This window comes from Microchirus variegatus (assembly GCF_963457635.1).
Source record: "Microchirus variegatus genome assembly, chromosome: 18".
Taxonomy (NCBI): domain Eukaryota; kingdom Metazoa; phylum Chordata; class Actinopteri; order Pleuronectiformes; family Soleidae; genus Microchirus; species Microchirus variegatus.
In genome coordinates this window covers 22493078-22504881 of record NC_139819.1, presented here as the reverse complement: position 1 = coordinate 22504881, position 11804 = coordinate 22493078, and the positions used below count along the sequence as shown (strand labels likewise).

Sequence of the window (11804 nt, the reverse complement as noted above, 5' to 3'; positions counted from 1 at the left end):
TCAGAATCAGTGACGCGGTTCAATCACGACGCGGTTTTTAATGTTCAGTGAAGAAGAAGAAGAGAGACTCTCCTCCTCCTCCTCCTCCTCCTCCTCCTCCTCCTCTTCATCATCATCATCATCACTGTGTCTCTGCTCAGGCAGAAGAAGAAGAAGAAGCAGGAGGAGGAGGAGGAGTCAGTGAGAGGAAGAGGAGCGCGAGGATGGAGCGCATGGAGTCCATGGAGCCGATCCGAGCGGACTACACCACGGATTACCCCGAGATACAGCCCGAGCGCGAGGACACAACTCCGCCCTCAGCCCCGAGTTACGACGAGGATTTAGTTCATAAGGTAAAAACAAACACACACACACACACACACACACACACACACACACACACATGTATTCATATGAGTTCATAATACCGCGTTAATCTCGGGTTAAAACACGCGTAAACCACCGTTCACACTGAGGCGCTGTCCGTGGTCCTGAAAACTTAAAAAACAACCTTTTTAAACATAAAACGTGATTATTTTTACGTTAATTTATTCTTTACGAAGAAATATTCTTAAAATAAAGATAAATAACTGATGGAATCCAAACTCGTCTCCATGGAGACGCTCCGTCTTCTTCTTTTAGTTTATATTTCACATATTTATGAACATTTAAAAGAAAAGACTTTGTGTTAGAAGTTGCTATGTTTGGGTCAAATAAGACCAAAAATGTTCTTGCTTTAGTCTGAAATTGTGTTGTTTTATTTCTCAAATTTAGCAAAAAATTCGAAAAAATCTTTGTACATTAACCAAAGTGACAGATTAACTTTGACTGTTGTGTTATTTTTTAAAATATCTTTCTTATTTTAGCCAGGATTTATTTTTCTAAGAGAGATACAAAATTCAAAAAAATTCAATTTTATTTTATTTATCTATTTTTTGTACAATGACAAAGTCACACGTCCAATTTCATCATTGGGATTTTTTTTGATTTTTTTTTTATATAATAAGAAAAATATTTATACAAAATTATAATTTCAATGTTTTAAATTTAAAACATTGGAAACTATTTTACAAATAATTAAAAAACACCTTATGTAATTATTGTTTCGACAGCAGAAAGTTATGGAATTTTATATTTTACATTCATTATTTTCCGAGTTTGTGTGTAACGTTCACCACCAGACGACTTCCTGTAAGAAACGTGCTTTTCAAATTAAAAGCCTTGCTTGATTTAAAGTGTAACTGAACGTCTTAACCGCTGTTTTTTAACGTATTAAAATGATTACGTGTTTGCGATCTGCTGCCCCCTCTGGTCAAACACCTGCTACTGCGTTCAAATTTCGCTAATGGCCTTTTCTCAGATTTCACTACCAGGCCACGCCCCCTTCACTGGCAGTGGGCGGGGTTTATTGTAATTGACCTCAAACCTCTCGTTCCCATTAACGACGTCGTCAACGTTTCGCAGATCGATAAAGTTTCTGAGAAACGTAAAGACGCCGAAACCGAAGTGAAACCACGTCTGCGGCTTCTTTACATCGTTCACGCCGACTTTAAAACTCCGCTGTTATTGATCTGTTAATGCTTCTGACCATCGATGACACACACACACACACACACACACTTAATGCAACGTGAGATTAACGTGAAGAACTACGTCAATTATTCATGTTTATTACACACAAGTCTTTTTCAGGTAAAACAAACACAATAATAACAACGTTAAAGCATATAATTATATATATGATATTACTTTATCTATTGTTTTTGAACAGAAATATATATCATTATCATATAAATACCAAGTTATTACCTGGTAATTATAATAAAAGGTATAATTTTACTGCCCTTTTGTGAAAAGCTTTTAATTTGAAAAGCACGTTTCTTACAGGAATTGTTCCGTTAACGTCACGTAAACAGTTACTGACGTCGTGTATTTCCGTACATAATCATATATTTGAGTAAATAAACACTGGACCTTCTCCAAAATTTGAATTTATGATGAATTTATTTGCATAATTCACTCACAGCCTCATCTCTGGAATAAACCAAACTATGTGTAACAAACATTTATATTCTACGGGATTAAAACCATAACATACAGTGGATTAAAGAAGGGATTAAAATATCACTGTTCTTTTACACACACACACACACACACACACAAATCTGTGTCTAATTCACAAACGTCTGGTGTTTTCCTCTTTATTGCCTTCAGGCTCCAGTGGGAGGTTTTTTTATGACACAGGATGACTGTAACCTCCGTTACCATGGAAACAGCGTCATCCTAAACACCCCCCCAGGGGGCTCGCCCACCACACACACGCACGCACGCACGCACGCACACACACACTCACACACACACACACACACACACGATGTCCAGTAAACAGGAAACTGATTCCATTAAGTCACAGTATTATTAACGCTAATGTCGCTGCTGCTGCTGCTGTTTTGTAATATGTCAGATTATTGGTGGGATTATTGCTTCACTGTGTGACATTAAATCTGTACGAAAGCAAAAAAAATAAATTATATATAAATATATTATATTACATTACATTTAAGTTATTTTGTCTTTGAAAGAGTGAAAACAGCTCAAAATGTTAGCATCTCCAACCTAGCTAACTATCTTACGAACCTAGCATAATTTCTAAGGCCTTCATTTTAGTTAGGTTATGTTAAAAAAAACAAAAACAAAAACAGCTAATAGCATATGTGCTACACTGTAGAATTCCCTACTGTTCTGACCATAACTGGAGAGTGAGCTAACGTTAGCTAGCTCTGTCGGACTCTCTAATAAATTTGGTTTAGCTGCAGCAGCACTGTAGCATTGTTGAAAATGTTCGCATCTCCAACCTAGCTAACTATTTAACTAACCTAGCATCATTTCTAAGTTCTCGATTTCAGTTAGATTATGTTTGAAAACAGCTAATAGCATATCTATGCTACACTGTGTACGGTTTCCTACTGTTCTGAACACAACTGGAGAGGAAGCTAACTTTACAAACCCAAAAACACTACACAAGAACCAGAAATGTCAGGATTACTGCATATATGCTTCAAATGTTAGCATCTCCAACCTAGCTAACTATCTTACTAATCTGGCATAATTTCTAAAGCCTTAGTTAATAGTTTGAATGTTGTTAGGCTATGTTAAAAACAGCTAATATCAAATGTGCTACACTGTAGAATTGCCTACTGTTCTGAACATAACTGGAGAGTGAGCTAACAATAGCTAGCTCTGTCTTACTCGCTAATAAATGTGGTTTAACTGTAGTTTAAGCTGTATTTTCTGGTTTGGAATGAAGTGAAGACTGTTGTAAATGTTCGCATCTCCAACCTAGCTAACTATCTTAATAACGTAGCATCATTTCTAAGGTCTCAATTTTAGTTAGATTATATTTAAAAACAGCTAATAGCATATCTATGCTACACTGTGTACGGTTTCCTACTGTTTTGAACACAACTGGAGAGGAAGCTAACTTTACAAAACCCAAAACACTACATAAGAACCAGAAATGTCAGGAGGTTGTTAAAACAACAAAGTTAGTAGCATTGAGGCTACGCATGTGTAGTATTGTACATTTCACACACTGGATGTTAAATATTCTTGTATTTTAACTTTAGAATTTTCACTAAAAATACAGAATTTCTATGTTTTATGTAAAACAAATGTGGTTTAAGAAAACAACATTTATATATTATTATTATACAATTGGACGTGTTTTTCATCTTCCTACGATAAACGCCCACAGACGAGCAAGCTCAGTTACGAAACTTACGAAATGCCAAGAAATACGCACAATCCAAGATGGCCGACTTCCTGTTGAGTTCAGGTCATGGTCTCAAGAGGATTTTTTGTTAAATTACAACTAAATTTCGGCCCGCTCCATAGGGGCCTGACCTGTGGGGGCACTACTGAGCCATTTTGTGTGGGTTTTTTCGTAAGTCCATTATTTTATTTTAAAAAATATGCCAGTTCTGACGTGCGTGGCAATTTTTGACGTTTAGGGTTCAAATTTGAGTTTCCGCAGGGCTAAAAAATAACAATAATAATAATAATCTGAGCAATTTCAAATCGGTTCCTCTCCACCGTGTGAGCTCAGTCCCTGATAATCTGAGGATATGATGAGATTATAATCTGAGAGAGAAAGAGTGTTTGTTCAGTGACGTTAGTTCACGTCAAGTTCAGTCAGAACTGCACTGAAAACTCTCTCACATTCACTTTTAGAATAATATTCACTGACGTGTCAGCGTCTGCGTCATGGAGAGCCCTTCTGTTTCCAACACACACACACAGATACAGTATATATACATATAAATATATGTATATATATATACATATATTTATATGTATATATATATACGTATGTACACAGTCACAGTGTGACTCAGCGATAACCTTCAGAACAATGGTTCACAGTGAGTCAGCAGCAGACACAGCCACGTCTTTCATTTGTTGCCCACTTGGAAACAAAGTCACACACAAAAAAAAGAAAGAAACAACACACACACACACACACACACACACACACACACACACACACACACACACACACACACACACGTCACTCTCTGCCTTCACTGTGTAACTTTTTTACTGAGAAAGTGATTTTTACTGAAAACTCTGACAGGCTCCGCCCACAGCATGTGTTTCTATGGTAACGTGCGTGTGTGTGTGTGTGCGTGTGTGTGCGTGTGTGTGTGTGTGTGTGTGTGTGTGTGTGTGCAGACCATCCTGGTGGGGGACAGTGGTGTGGGGAAAACCTCTCTCCTGGTGCAGTTTGATCAGGGAAAGTTCATCCCAGGATCGTTCTCTGCGACGGTCGGCATCGGCTTCACCGTGAGTTTATATATAAATATATATATATATATGTATATGTGTATGTGTATGTAATTTAATACACACCCCCATACAAATCTGTCTGTACTTTAATCTTAATATTACCTATGTATGTATATACATACACACACATATATACACACGTATATATACATATATACACACACATATGTATATATACATATATACACACACATATGCATGTATACATATATATACACACACATACACACATATGTATATAAACATATACACACACACACACACATATATACACACACATATGCATAAATACATATATATACACACACTTATATACACATACACACGTGTATATATACATAAATACACACACACACGTATATATATATATACATATATATACACACACATGTATATATATATATACATATATATACACACACATGTACATATATATACACACACACGTATACATACATATATACACACACATGTATATACATATATATACACACACACTCGTGTATATATACATATATATACACACACACACACAAATATGTATATATACATATAAATAGACACACATGTATATACATATATATACACACACGCACGTATATATATACATACATATATACACACATGCACGTATACATACATACATATATACACACACACACACATATGTATATAAACATATATACACACACACACGTATATAAACACACACATATGCATATATACATATATACACACACACTTATATACACATACACACACGTGTATATATACACATACACACACATGTATATATACATAAATACACACACACACGTATATATATACATATATACACACACACACGTATATATATACATATATACACACACATGTATATATACATATTTCACACACGTATACATACATATATATACACACACACACGTATATATACATATATATACACACACATGTATATACATATATATACACACACACACACACATATATACACACACACGTATATACATATAAATATATATACACAAACGTATACATACATATACACACACACACATGTGTATATATACATATATATACACACACACACAAATATGTATATATACATATAAATAGACACACATGTATATACATACACACACACATTTATATACATATATATACACACACGTATATATACACACACACACACACACACATGTATATATATCAGTGTTTCCTGTGGACTGAAGTGTTTCTTTCTCTGTCTCAGAACAAAGTGGTGAACGTGGACAACGTGAAGGTCAAACTCCAGGTCTCTGTCTTTGCTCATGGACACAAACATCTGTGTTGTTGTTGTTGTTGTTGTGACACAGAGTGAGAGTGAGTCACATGACACAAATCTACTTCCTGTTTCAGATTTGGGACACGGCCGGACAGGAGCGCTTCAGGAGTGTGACGCACGCCTATTACAGAGACGCTCACGGTAATGACACTGTGGAACTGTGTCACTAACATGTTACACACGGTTACACACATCTAAGTGTGTGTGTGTGTGTGTGTGTGTGTGTGTGTGTGTGTGTGTGTGTGTGTGTGTGTGTGTGTGTGTGTGTGTGTGTGTGTGTGTGTGTGTGTGTGTGTGTGTGTGTGTGTGTGTGTGTGCAGCTTTGCTCCTCCTCTATGACATCACCAGCAGATCAAGCTTCGACAACATCAGAGTGAGTTTGACGACATCAGCGACTTCTTCTGTCTTTGTTTGTGTGCTTTTTTAACACCAGTGTGTGTGTGTGTGTGTGTGTGTGTGTGTGTGTGTGTGTGTGTGTGTGTGTGTGTGTGTGTGTGTGTGTGTGTTTTCAGGCCTGGTTAACAGAGATCCACGAGTACGCACAGAGTGATGTTGTCATCATGTTGCTGGGCAACAAGGTGAGAGAGAAGAAGAAGAAAGAGGAAGTGATGATCTTCACTAAATAACTTAGAACTAACATGTTACACACGGTTACACACATCTAAGTGTGTGTGTGTGTGTGTGTGTGTGTGTGTGTGTGTGTGGGTGTGTGTGTTTGAGTTAGTTTTAAGTGAGGAAAATGAAAAAAGTTAGATTTTTTTAATGAGATTTTAAAAAAGTTTGATTTTTTTTTTTAAAGGCAGAATTCTGAGGGTTTTTTTCTTTTCAAAATTCTACGTAAAAAAATGGAGAATTCAAATATTCAGAGATTTTTTCTCTTCCTTTTTATTATGTTTATTAATTTCCAAGAAAACATAAAATTCATAAAAGCCAGTCAAATTCTGAGATTTTTTTCTTTTCAAAATTCTACGGGAAAAAAATGGAGAATTCCAAAATTCTGAGATTTTTTTTAATTATTATTTATTTTAAGAGGGAAAACCATTAATTCTGAGGGTTTTTTCTCCGTATAATTTTTATTACATTCCAAGAAAACGCATAAAATTCATAAAAGCCAGTACATTTCTTTTTTTTCAAAATTCCAAGGAAAAAAGGGAGAATTCAAAAATTCTGAGATTTTTTAGTTTCTTTTTTATTTTAAGAGGGAAAAAAATTAATTCTGGGATTTTTTTTTTCTCTTTATAATTTTTATTAAATTCCAAGTATATTCACAAAATGAATAAAAGCCAGTAAGTTGGTTTTTTTTTTTCAAAATTCTGAGAAAAAAAAGGGAGAATTCTGAGATTGTTAGTTTTTTTATTGATATTATTTTAAGAGGAAAACATTAATTGTAAGGTTGTTGTTTTTTTTTTTTTTTTAAAGAAATCTAAGGGAAAAGTTCAGAATTCAACAATGTCCCAATTCTGAGATTAATGTAAAACATTTTTTTTAAGTTTTTTGAATTCTGAGAAAGAAATAATTGAAATATTCAAAGTTTTGTGTGTATATTTTTGTTTGTGTGTATTTTTTTGTGTATTTTTCTTGCGTTTAATAAAACTTTTACAGGTTAAAGTCAGTGTTTATCACAGTTTGTGATTCTGTCGTCAGGCCGACATGAGCAGTGATCGAGCGATCAGGAGAGATGAAGGAGAGAGGCTGGCCAGAGTGAGTCATTCACTCATTCATTCACTCACTCATTCACTCATTCATTCACTCACTCGTTCACCTGGTGTCAGTGTAACCTTTAACTTTAATTAACTCTCTGTTTGTAAATGTTTCTTTGTTTTCAGGAATATTCTGTTCCTTTCATGGAGACGAGCGCGATGACGGGAGTTAACGTAGAGCTGGCCTTCACTGCTGTGTCCAAGTACGACACACACACACACACACACACACACACACACACACACACACAATTCACTGCAAAAATGCATTTTCATTAAAGTAAAATTATCTTATTTCAGGCTTCTTCTTCTTTTTTTGCCTAAAAAGAAAGAAAATGTAATTTAACACAAATCATTTGTTATTTTAAAGAGGAAATGTCAGTAATTTTGCAACAATTTCAATTATTGTGTAATAATAAACACATTTTAAGGGCTTTTGCAAGAGTTAGGGAGCGGAAAAAAGGAACGGAAGAGCTAAGAATAGTCGAATGAAAACAGGAAATGTGTGTGAATGAACACATGAGCTGAATTTACTGACCCTGAATATATATTTGAATTTTCCCTTCAACAGAATAGAGTTTTAAACAAGAAAAATGTAAACACTGCTTTTTACGCACATTTAAGACGATTATATCCCTATTTATTTGTTATTTAAAACAAAAAAACTCAAAATGGCTCAATTTGACTAAAAGTAACAAAAACCCTTTGATTTATGCTGAAAACTTTCTTGATTTAAAGATGAAATTTCAGTCATTTTGCAGCAAATTCAGATTTTGTGTAATAATAAACCCATTTTAAGGGCTTTTGCAAGAGTTAGGGACCGGAAAAAAGGATATGAAGAACTAAACAGGAAATGACTATGTGAATGAAGACATGAGCTGAATTTACTGACCCTAAATCTATATTTAATACCTGAATTTGCATTTTCCCTTAAAAATAATCGATTTTTACATAAGTAAAAATGTAAACACTGCTTTTTTAATTTGACCGAAAGTAACAAAAACCCTTTGATTTATGCTTTTTAAAGATGAAATGTCAGTCATTTTGCGACAACTTCAAATATTGTGTAATAATAAAAAAACACATTTTAAGGGCTTTTGCAAGAGTTAGGGACCGGAAAAAAGTAATTGAAGAACTAAGAATAATTTAATAAAATCAAGAAATGGCTTTTTTAAGAAGTAATGATGTAAGTACTTTTTATGCACATTTAAGGTGATTATACCTGTTAAAAACGACGTTTTATTTGTTATTTAAGTGATTTTCTGATGTTTTTATGTTATGTTTAAAGTGTGTAACCCTAACCCTTGTGTTTCGTCAGAGAACTCAAACACCGATCTGTGCGACATCCCAGTGAACCCAAGTTCCAGATCCACGAGTACATCGAGGCGCAGAAGGAGAAGTCGAGCTGCTGCAGCTACGTTTAAAAACCAGCCCTGACCTGACGTACTGTACGTACGTACACTGCTGATAGAAGCCATCAGGGGGAGCTGCTGCTCTCCGGAGTTTCTCCCCGACTTTGCTGCAAACATCGAATCCGACAAAAACCAAACACTGTGTCGAGGATTTTACTGAAAAAACTTTGTCTTATTTAAAAAAAAACTTCGTAAACGTCGCAAGAAACTCGTGAACGTGTGATTTGTTCGTCCAGTTTTGTTTATTATTTAAAAGGTCCAGTGTGTAAGGATTAGTGACACCTGCTGGTGAGACGACAGACTGCATGTCTCCTTTTTACGAAACGTCAGGGATGACTGTGATTTCACGATCTCTTAGGTAGGATTCCAAAATGGCTGCCACTCATGCTAATAGTAAAAAAAAAAAACACTCTGCGATAAAATCACTTCTGTCGTGAAATCGGTAAATCAGTCGTACGCAGAGCGCAGTTTAATTTTTATCTGTTTCTACGACGTTTCCGTACGAAAAAATACCACACAGAGCTTTGTTATCTACTGGTATAGCTAACAAATGCTAACGACGGCTTCCGATGTAAATTACGAAGAACGAACTACTTTTTTAAAAGCGATTTTAAGCAAAAGCAAAATCTGACACTGGACCTTTAATCTCAGAAACACGTTTGGAGAGGATTTCACTGAAAAACTTTGTCTTATTAAAAAAAAAAAAAAAAACTTTGTAAACGCCGCAAGAATCTTATGAACGTGCGATTTTGTTTGTTATTTAAAATGTCCAGTGTGTAAGGATTAGTGACACCTGCTGGTGAGACGACAGACTGCACGTCTCCTTTTACGAAACGTCAGGGATCGACGGTGATTTCACGTTCTCTTAGGTAGGATTCCAAAATGGCTGCCACTCATGCTAATAGTAAAAAAAAAAATACTCTGCGATAATTTGTACATAGAGCGCAGTGTCATTTTTATCTGTTTCTACGATGTTTCCGTACGAAAAAATACAGCGCAGAGCTTTGTTATCTCTACTGCTATAGCTAACAAATGCTAACGGCAGCTAACGACGGCTAACGATGTAAATTACGAAGAAGCAAAATCTGATACACTGGACCTTTAATCTCAGAAACACGGAGCGGATTATTGGCGACAGTTTATTGGCTGCGTATAAATGTGTATTTTTATCGGACTGATGATTTTCAGTAGCATGTTAGCGATCGCATGTACCAAGTGTGTGTGTGTGTGTGTGTGTGTGTGTGTGTGTGTGTGTGTGTGTGTGTGTGTGTGTGTGTGTGTGTGTGTGTGTGTGTGTGTGCGAGTGTGTGCGTGTGCGTGTGTGTGCGTTCACTGCCTCGACATAAACACACAGTGTTAAATATTCTGTTCATATTTGCATCGAAATGAAACAGAACAAACAAAAATCTGAATTTGAACTCAGGGTCAAATGTTTTTATTTATTTATTTATTTATTCTCCTTATCTTTGGTCAAATTTTAACTGCGATTCTTTATCTTTAACCTTAATCACATTCATTTGATGTAAATTGACATTTATATATAAAGCACTAATGATCGATGATGTCACACAGAAGGTGTTTGTACGAGCTTTTATTTTGACGACGGTATGCAACGCTCCTCTCTTCTGCCAATATTTAATTAATTACTATAATAAATGATTCTAATTTTTGTTGTTGTTGTTGTTTTCGGGCTCAGGTCTGATACGGATTATAATCTGAAATGTTTATTCCATCCTGAGACTTTGTAAACAGTTTGTTGTCGGGATCTTTTGTGTCGTTTGCTGCATAAAAACAAAAGGAAATAAAAGTCGTTATTTTTAAATGATCGCATTTTATTTTGTTACCCGTTGCACATTCATTAATTTTTTTATATAATTTTATATATTTTTTCCAAACAAAATCCATAGAAAATGAATAGTAATCCACACTTCCTGTTATGACCTTCAAAATAAAAGCGCTATTTATTTTTAATGTTACAGTTTTTTTTAATGTTTACCTGAGTAAGTGAAGGTGTTTTTAAACGTTAAACGAGTCACTGTGAGCAGTTTGTTGACTTTAAACGTTAAAGTTAAAATATTAACACTTTAGTTTAAATATATTTACCGTTTAAAAGGTAAAAATAATTATGTTTAAGTTAGCGTTGCAAACAACAGGTGTACATATATATATGATAATATACTGATAAATGGAGTTTATTTCTTTATTTCTTATTGTTCTGTTTTTAACCGTAGTAAACTTATTGCATGGATATTTTTATTTGAACTCATATGTACTTTACTACTTTAATTCATTTTACCACCAACGAGCAGCAATTTTGTATATATATATTAATATTTAAAAAGCTTGTAAATGTGAAAATGTAATATATCTCGGATAATTCTATATTTCTATTTGATTTGTTGATTTTTGTCTCAAAATTCGCTCAAAATGCGTTTGTTTTTCTTTCCGTCTTCGCTCGTCCTCTTATTTTGAAAATCCGCGGTCACGCGTCGCTGTTATCGCGATAACTTGACGGGGGCGTGGCCTCGGCTGATGACGCGC

The 11804-nt window shown here is 35.0% G+C and overlaps 1 protein-coding gene across 1 annotated transcript; it reads left to right on the top strand.

The window, feature by feature from the left end:
- Positions 1 to 203: 203 nt before the first annotated feature.
- On the top strand, positions 204 to 9275 carry LOC310940331 (ras-related protein Rab-37-like; the record flags this gene model as incomplete). The annotated part of the gene is made up of 9 exons (XM_083905278.1): positions 204 to 332; positions 4711 to 4821; positions 6080 to 6121; positions 6226 to 6292; positions 6472 to 6524; positions 6664 to 6729; positions 7796 to 7852; positions 7978 to 8054; positions 9170 to 9275. The coding sequence occupies 9 exons, from the start codon at positions 204 to 206 to the stop codon at positions 9273 to 9275; spliced, it is 708 nt and encodes a 235-aa protein (XP_083761404.1).
- Positions 9276 to 11804: the final 2529 nt, after the last annotated feature.